Genomic DNA, 18,584 nt, shown 5'->3' with positions numbered 1-18,584 from the left:
CCAGGATGGGGGTGTCTTAGTGGGTCTGTAGGTCAGGGTTTTTTTTTTTGCCTTCTCCTAGCCTAGGGGTGGGCATCTGAAAACAGGTCAACTGGGAGGAAGTATATCAAGATGAGTAAAGATTGTGGATATTAATCTTGGCTCTGCCACTTATGAGTTGTGTGACTTTAAACAATTTACATAATTTCCCTGTACCTCAACTTCCTCATCTGTAAAATGGGGATTTAGTTTGATGATAATAATAGGTTTGCTATGAAGAATAAACAAATTAACATTTGTGAAAAGCTTAAAGCAATGCCTGGCACAGAGTAGCGTTAAATAAATTGTAGAAACTATGGTCAGGCCAGTAGCTATGAGCGTCCCTAGTGTCCAAATAGTAGTTTTTTTTTTTTTTAATGTTTATTGATTTTTTGAGAGAGGGTGTGAGTAGGGGAGGGACAGAGAGAAAGGGGGACGAAGGATCCGAGGCGGCTCTGTGCTGACAGCAGTGAGCCCAATGCAGGGCTCAAACTCACCAAATACGAGATCATGACCTGAGCCGAAGTCAGATGCTCAATTGACTGTGCCACCCAGGTGCCCCCAAATAGTGGTTCTGAAATACCTTTTTCCGCTAAAAGAAATCAGGGCTTCTTGGAGAAATGGCTGATTTCAGATTTGAAGCAGAAAATATACAAGATGCTCCTTGAACTTCTTGCTATTCCAGATAGCAAGGAAGCCAATTTGAAGGGTTTCCCATTGACTAGAGATAGGACGATTTGAACTTCAATGAGGATAATAATTGCAATCAAATATGAACTCCATTAAATATCTAAATATATCCCATTAAATGTCTAAATATAGTATTATACACATAACCAATTTCATTGGTCACTTTCAGGGGATGATAGCAAACCAATTAACTGGTAAAATAAAGAGAAAGGATCAACAGTCTATCCTTCCTTGTATCTTTACCATGAGATAAACTAGACCATGAGGGAAAATTTCTATCATAAAAGTATTGCTACTAACAGAATAAAAAATGGTATCTTGGTCAGTGTGGACTGCTATAATAAACTACCTTAGACCAAGTGGTTTAAAATGTTTATTTTTGAGAGAGAGCGAGAGAGAGAAAGAGTGAGAGTACAAAAAAGAGGGAGGAGCAAAGAGACAGAGGGAGACAGAATCCGAAGCAGGCTCCAGGCTCTGAGCTGTCAGCACAGAGCCCGACATGGGGCTTGAACCCACAAACTGTGAGATCATGACCTGAGCCAAAGTCAGAAGCTTAACTGAGTCAGATCATGACCTGAGTCAAAGTCAGCTTAACTGACTGAGTCACCCAGGTGCCTCTAGACTGAGCGGTTTAAAAAACAAACACTTATTTCTCACAGTTCTGAAGGCTGTAAGTTTGAGATGTTTCAGCACGATTGGGTTTTGGTGAAGACTCTTCCAGGTTGCAGAGTCCACTTCTTTTTGTATCCTCTGATGGCAGAAAGCGCAGAGAGAGAGAGAGAGTAAGCAGGCTCTCTTGTGACTCCTCTAAGGGTATTAATCCTATTCAGGAGGGTTCTACCCTGATGACTTCATTTAATGCTAATTACCTCCCAGAGACCCCGCTTTCTAATACCATCACATTGAGGAATAGGATTACAATATAGGAATGGAGTGGGGGGAGAGGGAGGCACAAACATTCAGTTCATAACAAACAATAAATTAGAATTTTCATTTTGCAATCCCCAAGGAATTAATAGACCTAGGCATTTAGCATCAACGCCTGTCAATGGCATAAATGAAGCTATTTTTTATGAAACAACATACATCAACTATCATCTAAACTTGCCAAAGGGATCATACCTGAATGTCATCAATCCTCTGGATCCAGGTGTCATTTTGAAGGAAATACAGAAGATAGAGATGGAGAAGAACGTGTTGAACTGCAGCAAGGATGCAGTTGTAAGAAAACATTATAAGAAAAAATTGTAAGGAAAAAAAGGAGAGGGGGAGGATGGAGGAAAGCCTGTATATTAAGTGATATCATTTAAAAAGAACCCAACCCTGTGAAAGACTAAAAAAAAAAAAAAAGAAAAAGGTAAGGGAAATACAAATAGTGTCTAGAGAAGTACACTTAGGTGGTAAAACTGTAAGACAATGCAAAGAAGTGATTACTGTAAAAGTGAGAATGGTGTTTATTTTTGGGGAAGTGAGGGGTTTCTGGGATGGCTGGAAAAGTTTTATTTCTTGTCCTTGGTGGTGGTCACAAGGGCTTCACCTACAATAATACATTAAGCTATTTTTTTTAGCAAGTAAATTGGATTGCTGGCATGTAAATCTTGAGTGGATTGGCACATGAATTTGCTGTTTTCTGAACTTAATTCTCTGGCCTTTCCATGCTTTATTTATGCTACCCAATACCCATTGAATAAAACTCCTTCAGAAGCAGTTTCGATGCTTGCGAAAGAAGAATGCCAGTTGATATGAGTAGCTTTGGAAAGTTACTATTAGCAGTGAAGTGGGTATAGAAAACTTTGGGGAGGGGGTGCCTGGGTGGCTCAGCTGGTTAATCGCCCAACTTTGGCTAGGGTCATCATCTCACAGTTTGTGAGTTCAAGCCCCGTGTCTGGCTCTGTGCTAACAGCTTGGAGACTGCTTCGGATTCTGTGTCTCCCCTTCTCTCTGCTCCTGTTCTGCTCATGCTCTGTCTCTCTCTCCTACAAAAATAAATAAACATTAAAAACAATGAAAAAGAAAATTTTTGGGAGAAATTTTGTTGTAATAAGAAGTGGAGTAGTAGCTAGAAAGGCATTGGGGTCAATGGATTTTTTTTTAAACAAGGGAAGCACAGCATGTTTGTATACTTATGGGAAGAATTGGTAATGCAGGAGAGAATAAAGCACAGATGCTGGAGCAAACTCTTTGAGTAGGAGAAAATGAATACGACCTGTTGAATAAGTCAAAGGACTAATCTTAGGGAGGTGCACCTTAATTCATCCAGACTAATAAGATTAATATAGGCAAAGATACAGGCAGGTTGGTAAACTGTTGATTGAAGGTCTTTCCTGGAAGCATCTATTAACTAAGGACAAAAGACATCATCGAGAGGAGGAGAAAGGAAGCATTGGACATTTAAGGGAAGAAGATATGTACAATTGTGTGGAGAGTGAGATTTGGGGTAAATAGGGTGGAGAGGGACAGGCCTAAGAGCCCATTGGAGGTGTCATGAATTTTCAGTGACAGCAGGCATCATGGTTGTGTTTAGGGGCTAAGTTGCAGTTGTGGGATAGGCAGAAAACTGGATGCAATAGGGACTTGGGTCCTGCCAGATAAACCTGGCAAAGAGAAAAAGGGGCCAGATTATTGAGAAGAGTTCAAGGAACTGAGAGGCCAGGACACTGTAAGGTCATCTAAGTGGATACTGAAATCAGCAAAAATTATCCCAAGAGTAATGTGGGAGAGACAAGCAAGTCTAAATCTAAAAAATGAGGTCCAGCACCCTATCTTACACAAGACCTCTGGAAGCAAGAGTTGTGGGAGGAAGCATAAAATTCAAAGCAGCTGGTTTTAGTGAGGCAATAACTGCCAGAGGTGATAATAAGAAATAAGTATTATACCCCCCCCCCCCCCCATTTCCAGGCACTGTTGTATATGGGGTGTGAGGGTGAAAACAGTCATCAGTAGAGAGGGTTGCAGGAGGACGCTGTATACTTAGGGGAGAGCCAGATTTCTTACAGCAGGAAGGAGAAAGGAACATTTAGCATTTGAGGGCACACAAGATTTTACTAATAATAGACCTGGGGCTTAGTGGTTAGATGTGTTTAGATCTCACAGCTAGTGAGACAGGTGAAGATGGAACCCAATGCTTTTTCACTACACCGAGTCTGAGTCCTAAATATACGGCTTTTAGCCAATGAAATAGACCTACATGAGCAAAAAGAATGAGAGATACTAAAAATCAGAAAGCGCGAAGCTGCACAACCCTGCAAGATACTTTTTGCAGTTACCCAAGAGCAAAAGAGTCGCTGGCAGCGCAATGCAGTGTGGGTCTTGTAGTGTTTCGTCTGGGTCTGACGGAAAGGGAGGGAGAGAAGGGCGCTTTGCATGGCGGGAGATATAGTCGGCCGAGGAAGTCCCTCCTCCTCCGGAAGTCGGGCAGCGCCGGCGTTTACCGCCTTTCCGGAAGCGCGGGAGTCTTGGTCTCTATTACCTTCGTTTAGGCAGTTGTACCGTAGTACCGTTAGGTTCTTCATTTCCCTGAGACTTTACGGCCGTTTGAGGTGAAATGGCTCCGGGCGAGAGAGGAACAAACGGTGGCAATGGAGGGGCCGCCACTACCTCAGGCTGCCCGTAGGGAGGGAGCCTGAGGGGCCTCTGAGTCGTTTGGGCCTGCCCTTAGTTCCTTTGCAGTAATACTGCCTACCGCGAAGATGAGCTCGGTCTGGGTCACCTCTTTCGAGAAGGAGCATCTTTGGATGTATCTGCAGGCGCTCGGCTTTGAGCCAGGCCCGGCCACCATTGCCTGCGGAAAGATCGTGTCTCACACGCACCTCGGAGTGTAAGGAGCCTCGGGCTGGCGGGGCGGGGGAGTCCGAGCCCAGACGCGTTGGTGTGACCCACCCTTTCGCGGACCTGGCAGGTTGATGAATCGAGCGGTCGAGCGGTTGAGCGGTTACTTTGTGCCAGCAGTGGCTACAAAGCCCTTGCTCCCAGTGGCTGCCAGCCTGGTGGCAGAAGCTAATAATTGTGGGACCGTGCCGGGAGCGAGCGCTTTGTAGGGGAGTAATGTCTGCAGTTGGGGCAGAACTGGAGGGACAGCTTAATTCTGCCTTAGTGTTGATGTTGGGTGGTCTGTGAAGTTGAGGGAGGGGTGGCAGTGGAAGGGTGTGGGAACAGTATGTTCAACGGCTTTAGGACTCAAGGGAGCCTTTTAATTTTAAGGTGGTTCTTTGTAATCTTTACTTTTTGAATTAGCAAAAACTATTTTTTCTGTAGTAAGCAAAAAAAAAAAAGGGTAGAAAAGGGTATTAAGTTGGATAGTAAAAGGACCTTCCCTACTTTGTCACTGGTATAATAGTTATCATAAATCTAAATACTTTATGTTTCTGTGTCTAAACTTACAAACTTTAGAGTATTATCTTACCCGCTGTAGGCCGAGAGAAATTTGAGATACATCGGGTATTTCCTGTCCTCAGTCTTTTGACTTTTCTGATTATTTGAGTTCTTAGAGCGGCAGTATTTATTTATTTATTTTTAATTTTTATTTTAGAGAGGGCATGAGTGGAGGAGAGGGGCAGAGAGGGGGATAGAGAGAGAGAGAAAGAGAAAAAGTGAGAAAGAATTTCTTAAGCAGGCTGCATGCTTAGTGCCCAGCTGGACTGCAGGGCTTGATCCCCTAACAGTGGGATTAAGACCTGAGCTGAGATCTAGAGTCAGACACTCAACGACTGAGCCACCCAGGTGCCCCATAGATGTCCTCTTTAAAATGCTTCAAGCATGAATGTACCATCGAATTTATTTTTTAAAAAATTAAAAAAAAAAATTTTTTTTTCAACGTTTATTTATTTTTGGGACAGAGAGAGACAGAGCATGAACGGGGGAGGGGCAGAGAGAGAGGGAGACACAGAATCGGAAACAGGCTCCAGGCTCTGAGCCATCAGCCCAGAGCCTGACGCGGGGCTCGAACTCACGGACCGTGAGATCGTGACCTGGCTGAAGTCGGACGCTTAACCGACTGCGCCACCCAGGCGCCCCTTAAAAATTTTTTTAAAGATTTTTTATTCACTTACATTTATATATCGTAAAATTCATTGTTTTTTTAGTGAAGTCCTAGGATTTTCTAGTTTCTGTGCAGAAGTAGTTGTGTAACCGCTTATAAAGTTAAACATATGCTTTTAACATATATGATCCAACAATTTCATTACTATTTGCCCAGAAGATTTGCACTTTGGAAAAATCATTCTGGTTGTATTACAGAGAATGAATTAGAGGGGGAATTAGAACTTTGCAGTTAGATAGGCCTAAACTAAGGCAGCAATGAGAATGGAAAGAAAGGGTGATTCATTCAGTTTGTTTATTCAACAGGTATTAATCGAACCCAGTATTGGACCTAGATATACAGTGGTGAACAGAATAGGCATAAATTTTTCCTTTACAGAACATCAGTCTAGTGGATGAACAAACCTTCATTCAACAAATATCTTTTTTTTTAATTTATTAGGCACATCGTTTAATGTCTCTAATTCTCTCTTCAAACAGTTTATCTAGTTGAGTTATAACAGTTATCTCACAAAGAAGGCAAGATAATTAAATCATAAATAGGTACAAAAGGCCAAGAATAGTGCTTGGGAATGTAAGTTCCCAATACATATTAGGACTTTTCTCTTTATTAGTCAACTTTGTAGATTTTTTTTTTAATTTTGTTTTTTGATTTTTTAAAATTTACACTCAAATGAATTATCATATAGTGCAACAGTGATTTCAGGAGTAGATTCCTTCGTGCCCCTTACTCATTTAGCCCATCCCCCCTCCCACAACCCCTTTCATAACCCTCAGTTTGTTCCCCATATTTATGAGTCTCTTCTGTTTTGTCCCCCTCCCTGTTTTTATATTATTTTTGTTTCTCTTCCCTTATGTTCATCTGTTTTGTCTCTTAAAGTCCTCATATGAGTGAAGTCATATGATTTTTGTCTTTCTCTGCCTAATATCACTTAGTATAATACCCTCTAGTTCCATCCACGTAGTTGCAAATGGCAAGATTTCATTCTTTTTGATTGCCAAGTAATACTCCATTGTATATGTATACCACCTCTTCTTTATCCATTCGTCCACCGATGGACATTTGGGCTCTTTCCATACTTTGGCTATTGTTGATTGTGCTGCTATAAACATGGGGGTGCATGTGCCCCTTCGAAACAGCACACCTGTATCCCATGGATAAATGCCTAGTAGTGCAATTGCTGGGTCGTAGGGTCTATTTTTAGTTTTTTGAGGAACCTCTATACCATTTTCCAGAGTGGCTGCACCAACTTGCATTCCCACATTCAACAAATGTCTTATTAAAAATTATAATAAGTGTCAAAGTGAAGACAACAGGGTACTATGTGAAAAAAATATCTGGTTTGAGAGATAAGGTAGGAGCTTCACTTGTGTTCGTTGAGGAATAGAAATATTTCAAGGACAAAAGTGTTGTTTGACATAGGAGTAAGCATGGGAATTTTAACTCTTTTTTTTTCAACGCCAGAACATAGCTTTATGTGTTCATAGAAGGAGCATTCATGTATATTTGTCATGAATTCCAATGCCTCACAGCTCCTTTTGTAATTGCCTAACTTCTAAGCCAGTTTCTTTTTAGATTCTGAAAATAAGGAACCACCCAATTGAGATCCCTCAGATCATTGTTGAAAATGTATTGAACATGGGAATATCTCAGATCCTTGTTCTAAATGGTAAAAATATTTTATATTAAAATTTTTGTGGGACGCCTGGATGCCTCAGTTGGTTGAGCCTCTGACTCTTGATTTCAGCTCAGGTCATGATCTCACAGTCTAGTGATTGAGCCCCAAGTCGGGCTCTGTGCTGAGCGTGGTGCCTGCTTGGTCTTCTCTCTCATCTCTCTCTCAAAAAAAATTTATATTATCATATAGAATATCCTTAGATATACTGTATTATGTTCTAGTGAGTTTCTGTTTTTCTCTTTTTGATAATGTCTTCGGTTTCCTTTGAGACCTTTCCTTTATAGTTACTTGGTTCTTTGGCTTTTAACTTTTGTTGATATTCCAATGGCAAGCTGTTCTCTTTTGCACCCATGCAAATGACCTTTTTATGCTAGAGTAATGGGGGAGCACTCTCATAATTTCTTATCTGATAACTTTGGCAGGTTATTTCTTTTCCTTCTTGAGTGTAAACTTTATTGGGGGTGTGTTCCATTTCTATCTCCTTTTCATTTATTCAGAGAACTTAAATTGCTTTTTTCATTTTCCATTCTACTACTCTGCCTTCACTGCTAGGCCTTTGAAAAATGGTGGCTGTATCTCCATGCCAAGTTTTCCTTGTTTTGCCCTGGAAGTTGGCATAGCGTAGCTTAAAATCCTACAGGTAGGCCATGGAGTGGAACCCGGTGTCTGAGGTGGATCCTTTCATTCAGCAGGTTGTTGCTGTAGATGAAGTTCAGAAAACTCTCCTCCTCTTGGCTCTGACAGTTCCTGAAGCCTCAATTTTCTGTGTCTTACCAGACACCAAGGGTTGAGACAGGGGCGTGAGGAGTAGACATCCATTGTACAACAGTGGCTGATGACTCTGGCCCAGTGCCTGCCATAGTGCCCTTATGTTAACTCTTGATTCCTTATAGCATTTCTTACAAGGTTTAGTTTGTTGTTGTTATTTTTAACATATTGTATTTTTTTTAGGCGTTGTCTTGATTAGCTAGGGAAGTTGGAAAAACCAAAACTTTAAAAGACTTGCTAGAATTACATTATATGATGGTGGTTCTGGAGTTAAAATGTAATGGTAAAGACATTGGACTCGGGTCAGATAACATACTTCAAATCACTGCTCTTGCACATCCTGGTTATATGATTTTGGGTAATTTTAGCAAACTAACCTCTAAATTAAAAAGTTTTTCATCTGTATAATGAGAGTAATCAAACTACATTCTAATGTCATAAAATAATCCATGGTAAAACAGCTAGCACAGTATTTCATGGTTGTGGTGAAGATTAGATGACTTATTGCCTGTAAAAGGCTTAAAATAATACCTGGGAAGTGATAAACTATTATTAGTTACTTTTATTATTATTCAGTAAATGTTGGTTTGTATCATCTTCACCATGTCATAGGCCATAGTTTTCTCTTTACCTAATTAGGCTTTCCTTTTTTTCTACGATATTCTCATTGCAGTAAAGGAAGTTCTACCAGTTTTCTGCTATTTGATCTGTACTTTCAGACTGAGAAAGTAAAAGTTTATTGTTTTTCTTATAAAAATGAACATGAATGAAAAATTAATTTGCCTTGATCTCTTGAAGAGAATTAAAAATATTAATTTGTGTTAAACTCTTACACAGCTTTTAATGATGTTTACTTTTATTAACTATTTCTTCTCCCCCTCCCCCCCCTTTTTTTTTTTTCCTGTTTCTATTTCTTTTTAAACTACTAGGAACATGTTTGACAAGCTGAATCGTGATGCCTTTCAAATCGTTTCTTATTTTTTGTTCCAAACGCTGGACCAGTCTCTCACCAAAGAAGTTTTCAAGTGAGTCAGGTTACTTTATTTTCTTTTTGTAGGTAGTCATTCTCTAATTTGAAAAGGGAGTATGCTTTGGTATAAACCAGAATTTCAACTTTGGCCTTTCACTATTATTTTGAACGGACGTCACAAAAATCAGGTGTGAGTCTTAGAAATTTAGTGTTCATGCTTTGTATATCTGAGTGATTTTTCTTTAGTACTTATCTTAAAATCATTGATTATTTCATGGATAAGATAGATTTTGTTTTATAAAATTATTTCCTAACATTTTTCATAATTATTAGGCGAAACAGTTAATTGGTACCAATCTACTATATGGCTCACTTTGTCCTTACTTTGTTTTTTGCTGGATTACCCCCTGCCTTACTCCTTTTCCTGTAGGCAGTGTTACTTGTTTTATCTACTTTTACATTTAGATTTCTGTAAATCCTTATTATTTTTGTCGGTGATATACAAAAGTGTCAAATGCTGTAGGTGAAAATCATTCCTATTAAGCTTAGTCTCATGTTAGATACTGTTGAATATTAAATAGTTCAAGGAGGAGATAAAAATGTGAATACCCATTAACCTTGGTTCCAAGTTCTTTTGCATGTGATTTGGGTTTCCTTCGTCAGAAAAAGTGTTAAAATATGTTTTAATATTTATATTATGCCATTGTCCTCTTAAATAGAAAAGCAACAAGTAAATCATTTGTTTAGGCTTTGTTATTTTTGATAATTTATTCTTAATATTTTGTCTCCAGTTATGAGTGACCAGGAGAACAGGTATTTTTAAAACATTTTTTTTGGAAATCTGTATCATTAAACTGTAGGGTTTTCTCTCCTAAATAAAAATAGATTTTCTGATTTTTTTTTTTTCCTGATGATAAACAAAATACAGCTCATTTTAAGCAATTCGAGAAATACAAAAAATGTAAGGAAGGAAGTAAAAATCATGCCTAAACTCACCAACCAGAAAATATCACTGTTGACATTCCAGCCTTTTAGTCTATTTATTCCGTGCATACTTAATTTTTTATATGACTATAGAATGTATTTTATGCTATAGAAACATAAAAAAAAATTGCCTCAGGATACAAATTTATCAGGGGAAAGCAATAGGTAAATTTTAAAGTCTATTATTTTTGACTAAAACAAAGGCAAAACTTTTTAATAATTTTATATCTTGTTTAAACACAAAACAGTAGCACACACTGAGTATGATATGGATTATCTCTAGGAGTCAAAAGCTCTTATGTCATTCCTTCTGTACTCTTCCTGTGTAACTATGTTTCTCTCTCTCTCTCTCTCTCTCTCTCTCTCTCTCTCTTTCCAGGCTTAACGTACTAATTTATATATACCATCTTTATGCATTAGTCCAGTGAATCCATTGAGAGTGTGGTCTTTAGCTGATTCGTACTAATTTTAATGGTGATTCATTCCTTCACTTAACATACCTATTCACTGATGATTTACAGTAAACTGACCTTAGTCTTATAGTTATTTATAAAGAAAAAGACCCAATTTCTCACAAGTTGGTGTCTTTCTTTAGTTGAAATCTACAAATGTTAGTCTTGTTTCATTTAGCATTAATGTTTCTAGTGTAGGAAATAAGTTTCATGTTTAAAAATTTTGCTGAGTTTTTTTTTTGTTGATATTTCTAATGCTTTTATATTTGTTTTTAAGGCTTTGTTGGCCTCCGTTTGACCAAAAAAGTGACACTGAATTCCGGAAACATTGCTGTGAATGGTTAAAAAAGATTTCTGTAAGTATTCTCTTTCTGGAAGATACAAACTTTAAGAAGTTAGAAACTACATTAAATTTTTTGTTCTTACTTTATTGAAATGTAATTATATATTAAATTTTTGGAGGTGAAATCTTTTTATTTCTCTTAACGTTCACAGTATAATAGCAAGGAAATATTTGTTAGAATAACACTTTTGGATGGTTTTGGTTAGTATTCTATTTCTAGGAAATCAGCTTTATTGGCTAGATGCATTGGAAATAGGCTTTTGAGTTCCTAGGATTTTATATCATAGTTTTTGTTTAAAGAAAACTTTTTTTGACCGTAGATTATTTTAGCTTGTGTCCCCACATAGTATCAATAATTGTGGCTTTATATTGTAATTATTGTTTGTGACCCAGTCCACCAAGAATTTAGAAAGATTCAAATAGTCAGCTTCTGGTTCAAGTGGACTAATCCTGTTCAGTCCTGTTATGCTACAAAAACAGTATGATATAAGTATAAAGGTTATTATTGATAAGGTCTTCAAATCATCTGATTTCTTTTTTCCATAGGCTGAATGTGGAAGTGGCTTTCCTCAAGTTGTTGGTTCACTATTTCTTTCTCCTGGTGGTCCTAAATTTATTCATCTGATGTATCATTTTGCAAGATTTGTTGCAATAAAATATATAAAAACCCATTCTAGAAGTAAGTTAAATTTTTAGTAGGATTTTTTTTGTTTTGAGTTTAAAATTTTTATTGTTCTTCATAATATATGAATCATAAAGAGATTTTAATACAACAAGGTAAGATAAAAACATTAATTTACCTCAAAAGATATATAGTTAATATTCTACTGGTACTGTAGTTTGAAAGTTTCTAATGAATATAAGTAACTATTCAGATTATTTTTGTATGTTCTATTACAGGGATTGGGAAACATTTTCTGTATAAGGCTAGATGGTAAATATTTTAGGCTTTGTGGATTACACAGGTCTCTTTCTCATGTACTTCTTTGTAGGCTTTTTTAAAAAAAAATGCAACCCTTTGGGGTGCTCGGGTAGTTCAGTTGGTTAAGTGTCTGACTCTTGATTTCAGCTCAGGTCATGATCTCATGGTTTGAGTTCGAGCCCTGCAACAGGCTCTGTGCTGACAGTGCGGAGTCTGCTTGGGATTCATTAATATTCTCTCTCTCTCTCTCTCTCTTTCTTTCTCTCTCTCTCTCTGTTTTTCTCCCTTCCTCCCCCTCACCCACTCACGGCCCTCTCGCTCTCTCTCTCTCTGTCTCAAAATAAATAAACTTAAAAAAAGAATACAACCCTTTAAAAACATAGAAAGCATTCCTAGCTTGCTGACCTGACAAAACTAGCCAGAGGGCTAAATTAAACTTGCAGGTTATAGTTTGCCTCTACTACATTGTATTAAATGTTGTGTTGTGTGAGGTTTACTTTGGCTGCTATCAATGTGTTTAATTTTTTTGTTAGAAATTGCTGCTGTAAAGGGATTTGATCTGTTTCCTCATTCATGGAAACAAAATATTTGATTTTTAAGCTAAGACCTAAAAAGCATTCTTAAAAGAATGCTATTTGTAGTTTATTAAATATGCTTTTCTGTTTAATTGGTTTATGCTCATAAAACACGGGTAAGAAAGTACAGAAAAGTGGATGCGACAAAACCCCATCCGTCTTCCAGTTTCTGCAGACAACCATTGCTGACATTTTATGTCATTTATTTTCTTTTAATATTAAAAAACTTTTTTATACATATTATTTCTATACATTTTAATTATTTTGAATAGGTAATATTTTTCATTATTCAAAATCAAAAAGTGAAAAAATTTATCTTTCACTTCTGTGCTCTACCTAGTTTGCCTTCATAGAAGCAAGCAGTGTAATCCATAATATAGGCAAATACATATTTATATATTATACATATATTTATACATATATTCTTTTTTTTAAATCCTAAGTGGTGACATGCATTGGGTTTTGAATCTTGTGTTTTTCACACAACAGTATATATTGGAGATCATCTCATATTAGTTCATAGAGCTTTCTTCCTTATTCTCTTTTTAGAACAGCATATTTGAATGGATATACCATTATATATATATAGTATATGTATACATTATATGTATATGCATATATATGTATTTTTTAATTTAAAAAAATTTTTACATTATATATATTTAATTTTTTTAATGCTTATTTATTTTTGAGAGAGTTATATAGAGTACGAGCAAGGAGGGTCAGAGAGAGAGGGAGACACAGAATCAGAGGTAGTCTCCAGGCTCCTGTCTGTGCTGTCACCACAGAGCCTGATACAGGACTTGAACTCACAAATCATAAGATCATGACCTGAGCTGAAGTCAGACGCTTAACCGACTGAGCCACCCAGGCACCCCACAGTGTATTTTCTAACTAGTCTTCTGTTGACAGACATTTGGCTTCCACCCCACCCCCCCCTTTTTTTGTTTTGTTTTTGCTACAAAAACAGTGCTACATTGACAAGCTTTATGCGTATATGACTTTGTGTGTATCTGTGTACATGCACGTACATACACACATATACATGTATGGTGTGTGTGTGTATATATGTATATGTAATTCCTGAAGACTGCTTCCAGGGTCAAATTTCCAGATTTCTAATTTGCTCGTTATTATCAGATTGTTTTCTGTAGGGATTGGATGATTTATGCTTCTATCACCAGTGTACAGTGAATGTCTGTTTTTTCCAAAGGCTCCACAACATTGTGTGTGGTCACACATTTTATCTTTTCAGCCTGATAGATTAAAATGGAATCTCAGGGTAGTTTTAATTTGTATCTCTCTTATTATTTAGTTAGATTGAAAGTTGTTTCATACATTTAAGGGCCATTCATATTCTTTTTGCATTCTGTAATCGTCCATTTTTCTCTTAGGTTACTGCTCTTTTTTATTATAGGAGCTCTTAATGTCCTTTCTCTGTGATGTGATATGTGAACTTCTTTTTCAGTTTATATTCTTTGCTTGATTTTTAAAAACTTATACATGTGATCTTGCTGTATAAATATATGCATATTTAAAATTAAAAAAAATTTTTTTTTTTTTAACATTTATTTATTGTTGAGAGACAGAGAGATACAGAGAGTGAGCAGGGCAGGGGCAGAGAGAGCTGGAGACACAGAATCCGAAGCAGCTCCAGGCTCTGAGCTGTCAGCACAGAGCCTGATGCGGGGCTCGAACCCACAGACCGTGAGATCATGACCTGAGCCGAAGTCAGTCACCCAACCAACTGAGCCACCCAGGCGCCCCTGCATATTTAAAATTTAATGCAACATAAGAATTGCTACCAGTTTTTCTTTTAGTAGATGGTCTATTCCAATTACATGTAGCCCAAACTATTTTATATGAAATACATGTGGTTGGATTTAGCAAGAGTTTACTGTGCATAAGACTTCTAAGCATGAGTTGTCCTGTTTCTGATTGGAAGTAATTCCAGTCAACATGTTCAGTCTCTGGATGACTTCTACATTCAGTAAACTAATCCCCAGTTAAATATTTAGAAATTATGGTTTCTTTGGAGTTAACACTAGGACTTGGATTAGTAGTGCTAAGTGCAATGAGGTGATCCCTGTTTTCCAGAATATGCATTGTTATTCTATTGAATCATCTTAGAGCAGGATGTGGACTCCGAAATGTTTGGACGGATTGTTCTCAGGATCTGCTTTGATCATTAGTAACATAGCTAAGAATTATTTGAGAAGTAGAGACTGGTTTTAGTTGGTTGTCCTATTAGTCTTACTAGGTAGAAAAATAAACTGATGGCAGCAAAGGTGGTGGTGTGATCTCACCTCATCTCTTTTAATTGATTTTCTTCCTTTGTTGTGAAAAGATTCTGTTAAGAGTAAGAAGTTCATGTATAAGAAAGTATTTGTTCAAGGCTATATCAAGCTGTGATAATAAGAATTATTTGGGACAGATGGACTCTCAAAAGTTTTTAATTATGTAAAAGAACTTAACTTCAGATACCATTTTTAGTTGTCTACCTAAAACTGGGTTTCCTTGTTTTTGTTAAAATTAATTGTATCTTTCTTGTGGATGTGGCATACCTGCTTTTAAGGAGTTGTTAGTTGTATGAGTTGTTAATCTCTTAAAATTAATAAATTTCAACCTTTTTGATATCCATTAGCTTTAAGTCAAAGTTTTCTGTGATCTTATTTGTGTTCCATGTAGATTCATCTATACATTTTACAGAGACATTTAATGTAAAGCCACAAGATATGCATAAATGCATTGCCAGATGCCATATAGCACGCAATAGATTTTTACATATTTTGCAAAGAGAAGATTGTGTTATCCGAGAGTATCAGGAAAATGCACAGTAAGTAATACTTTGATAGTTAGAAAATGAAATTTCCTTTCTTTTTGAGCAAATGTCATCAATATACTTTGAGTGGCAATAATCCATGCCTACCTCAGAATGTTTCCATTTTATTTTATTTTTTTATTTTTATTTTTTTAACGTTTATTTATTTTTGAGACACAGAGAGACAGAGCATGAATGGGGGAGGGTCAGAGAGAGGGAGACACAGAATCTGAAACAGGCTCCAGGCTCTGAGCTGTCAGCCCAGAGCCCGACGCGGGGCTCGAACTCACAGACTGCAAGATCATGACCTGAGCCGAAGATGGCCGCTTAACTGACTGAGCCACCCAGGCACCCCAGAATCTTTCCATTTTAAAGCCAGATAACTACTTCTTTTTTAAAAATGTTTTATTTATTTGTTTATTTTTGAGAGAGAGAGAGAAGGAGCAGGAGCGAGTGAGCATGTGCGCATAAGCAGGGAAGGGACAGAGAAAGAGGGAGACAGAATCCCAAGTAGGCTCCAAGTTGTTAGTGCAGAGCCTGATGTAGGGCTTGAACTCATGCACTGTGAGATCATGACCTGAACGAAAACCAAGAGTCAGATGCTTTAACTACCTGAGCCGCCCAGGCACCCCAAAGCCAGATAACTTCTTTTTTTTTTTTTTTTTTAAATTTTTTCTTAACGTTTATTTATTTTTGAGACAGAGACAGAGCATGAACGGGGGAGGGGCAGAGAGAGAGGGAGACACAGAATCTGAAACAGGCTCCAGGCTCTGAGCTGTCAGCACAGAGCCCTACGCGGGGCTCGAACTCATGGACCGCGAGATCATGACCTGAGCCGAAGTTGGACGCTCAACTGACTGAGCCACCCAGGCACCCCCCAGATGACTTCTGAATAAAGTTTGTTTTTTGTTTTTTGGGTTTTGTTTTTGGTTTTGGTTTTGTTTTGTTTTGTTTTGTTTTTAAAGGAGGCTGCACACTCAGTGTGGAGCCTAGTGCAGGGCTTGAACTCATGACCGTGAGATCAAGACCTGAGCTGAGACCAAGAGGCAGATGTTTAACTGGCTGAACCACCCAGGTGACCCCTTGAATAAGATATTTTAAATTACGAATACTGTAAATTAAAGTTTAGAGAAAGGGAAAATATTACCTTAGTTTAAGAATTTAGGGGCTCCTGGGTGGCTCAGTCAGTTGAGCGTCCGAGTTTGGCTCAGGTCATGAAATCACGGTTCATGGGTTCAAGCCCTGCATCAGGCTCTGTGCTGACAGCTCAGAGCCTGGAGCCTATTTAGATTCTGTGTCTCCCTCTCTCTCTGCCCCTCCCTCACTCGCGCTCTGTCTCCCTGTGTCTCAAAAATAAATAAACATTAAAAAAAAATTCAAACAAACAAAAAAAAGAATTTAGTATCTTAGGTGTTTTTTCTTTTTATAACATGGATTTACATTTTTAAGCTGTAATTATAGCGCTCATTATATTTTGTATCCTTTTTCTCTTCATATTTCATTTTGTAAATTTTTCCATATTGCCATAGTATATTGCTCATTTACATATTTACTAAAATTAAAAAAATTGTTTTTAAAAATTAAAACATTAATTTTATTTTTTAATTTTTAAAGTGTATTGCTTTTAATATTTAATGGTTTATTGAATATCTGTTAAGTAGATACTCCTTTAAGTAGGTATTCCATAGTTTCTTTAACCATTTCATACTATTTTATATTTAAGTTCATTCTGTCAACAAATTTTTATTTGAGTTACTTCTGTCTGCTGGGTATTGTTTAGCACTGGTCCTACAGCATTAATTAAGACAGGCAAGGTTCCTACTCTCAAGAAATAGAGTATGTTTAATTTTTTATGATTATAAACAACTCTAGTAAGGTAACTTTTTAAATGCTGTGTTATTTGTTGTGAAAGCTAGAAAATCCTTTGAAATCACCTTGAAACTACAATGTCGTCTGTCTTAGGTAACATTTAACTTTATCCCGTATGTATGTGATAGAAGCATTAGAGAGCAGGATAGTCTTACCTCCAACATTTTTACTTGAAGTCAGAGTGTCTATGAGCCAAGAAGTCCTGGTCCATCTCAACAGCAACCTCTATGTTAGATCACTCTATAACTCTTAAAGGACTCTAGAGTCGTTTAGCTGGCTGCTGGGTGTATTTGGAAGATTAGTCTTCAGAAGTCTTGAGCAAAGATAAGAAATGGGGGAAAATATCAAAGTAGGCTATACCAGTTAATTATAATGGAATTATAGTCGTCATTTATATGTTTTCTTACAGATTGTCAGTTAAACAAGTACAAAATTTGAGATCAGAGTGTATGGGACAGGAAAACCAAATAAAAAAGTAAGTGACTTTTAGATTAGAGCTGAAAGTTGCCTTAGTTTAGCTCCTGGATTTTACTAGTAAGGAAACTGAGGGTCTCAGAAATATCAGTTAAAATAGTGTTATCAATAGCTACATGATAGGATTAGAACATAATTCGATTCCTAGTCCAGTTCTTCTAATAAATTTATTGCTTTGAGCTAGAATTTCATTTTTGTTTTTATTGTTTATTTTAATTTATATATTTATTTGAGAGAGAGAGAGAGAGAGAGAGAGAGCATGCGCGTGCGTACACAGGTAGGGGAGGGACAGAGATAGAGAGAGGGAGAAAGAGAATTCCAAGCAGGCTTTACACTATCAGCGCAGAGCCCAACCTCACGAGCTGTGAGGTCATAACCTGAGCTGAAGTCAGGTGCTTAACTGACTGAGCCACCTGGTGCCTGATTTTTGTTTTTAATTAGAATGGTTTTTAGTGAGTGGGTTTGTAGATCTGTTTGCTTTTTGGGTGGTAAATTACCATGTGATTTTTAAAGAATGGCTAATGAAATAATTTAATTTTTAACCAGAATGGAACCCTATGATGACCAAAGTAATATACAAGAGAAAATCCAAAAGGTGAGGCAACTTTTTAAGGGACAGATTTAATCTCTTACTTTTGTCATATGTGATCTTTACTCATTTGGACTCTTTATTTTGTCTTTATCATTTCTTTTTGTAAGACTGTTACTATTTTTTAAAACTCATAAGTGATATATTACAGTGTCAACAGGATGCTTCTAAAAAGCATGAATATAATTGAAAAATTAGCTTATAATCTGTAAGACTATATACAAAGGCAGTGTTAAATATTGTTAATTTAAAATCTTTCATGTCAGCAAGAAAAGTTGAGCCTGATTGTAACTTAATCAGTAGTATTAATTTATCTAAATCAAATATGTTATCTGAAGGGAGATGGTAAGTATGGAAGAAAAATGAGAAGTCACATTGAGGCTGGCTTGGCAG

The 18,584-nt window shown here is 37.2% G+C and overlaps 1 protein-coding gene across 1 annotated transcript in view; it reads left to right on the top strand.

Annotated features, from left to right (window-relative positions):
• The first annotated feature begins 4,025 nt into the window (after positions 1 to 4,025).
• The window catches only part of HAUS6 (HAUS augmin like complex subunit 6), a 35,760-nt gene continuing 21,201 nt past the window's right edge, over positions 4,026 to 18,584 (top strand). Inside the window, exons 1-7 of the mRNA XM_011288616.4 lie at positions 4,026 to 4,525; positions 9,122 to 9,217; positions 10,876 to 10,954; positions 11,488 to 11,620; positions 15,127 to 15,274; positions 17,538 to 17,603; positions 18,149 to 18,197. Of these exons, the coding sequence (XP_011286918.3) occupies positions 4,398 to 4,525; positions 9,122 to 9,217; positions 10,876 to 10,954; positions 11,488 to 11,620; positions 15,127 to 15,274; positions 17,538 to 17,603; positions 18,149 to 18,197 (699 nt within the window). The 5' untranslated portion in view covers positions 4,026 to 4,397. The remainder of the gene's footprint in view (positions 4,526 to 9,121; positions 9,218 to 10,875; positions 10,955 to 11,487; positions 11,621 to 15,126; positions 15,275 to 17,537; positions 17,604 to 18,148; positions 18,198 to 18,584) is intronic.

This window comes from Felis catus, chromosome D4, assembly GCF_018350175.1.
Source record: "Felis catus isolate Fca126 chromosome D4, F.catus_Fca126_mat1.0, whole genome shotgun sequence".
Taxonomy (NCBI): Eukaryota; Metazoa; Chordata; class Mammalia; order Carnivora; family Felidae; genus Felis; species Felis catus.
This window is presented reverse-complemented; position numbering and strand designations above follow the sequence as displayed.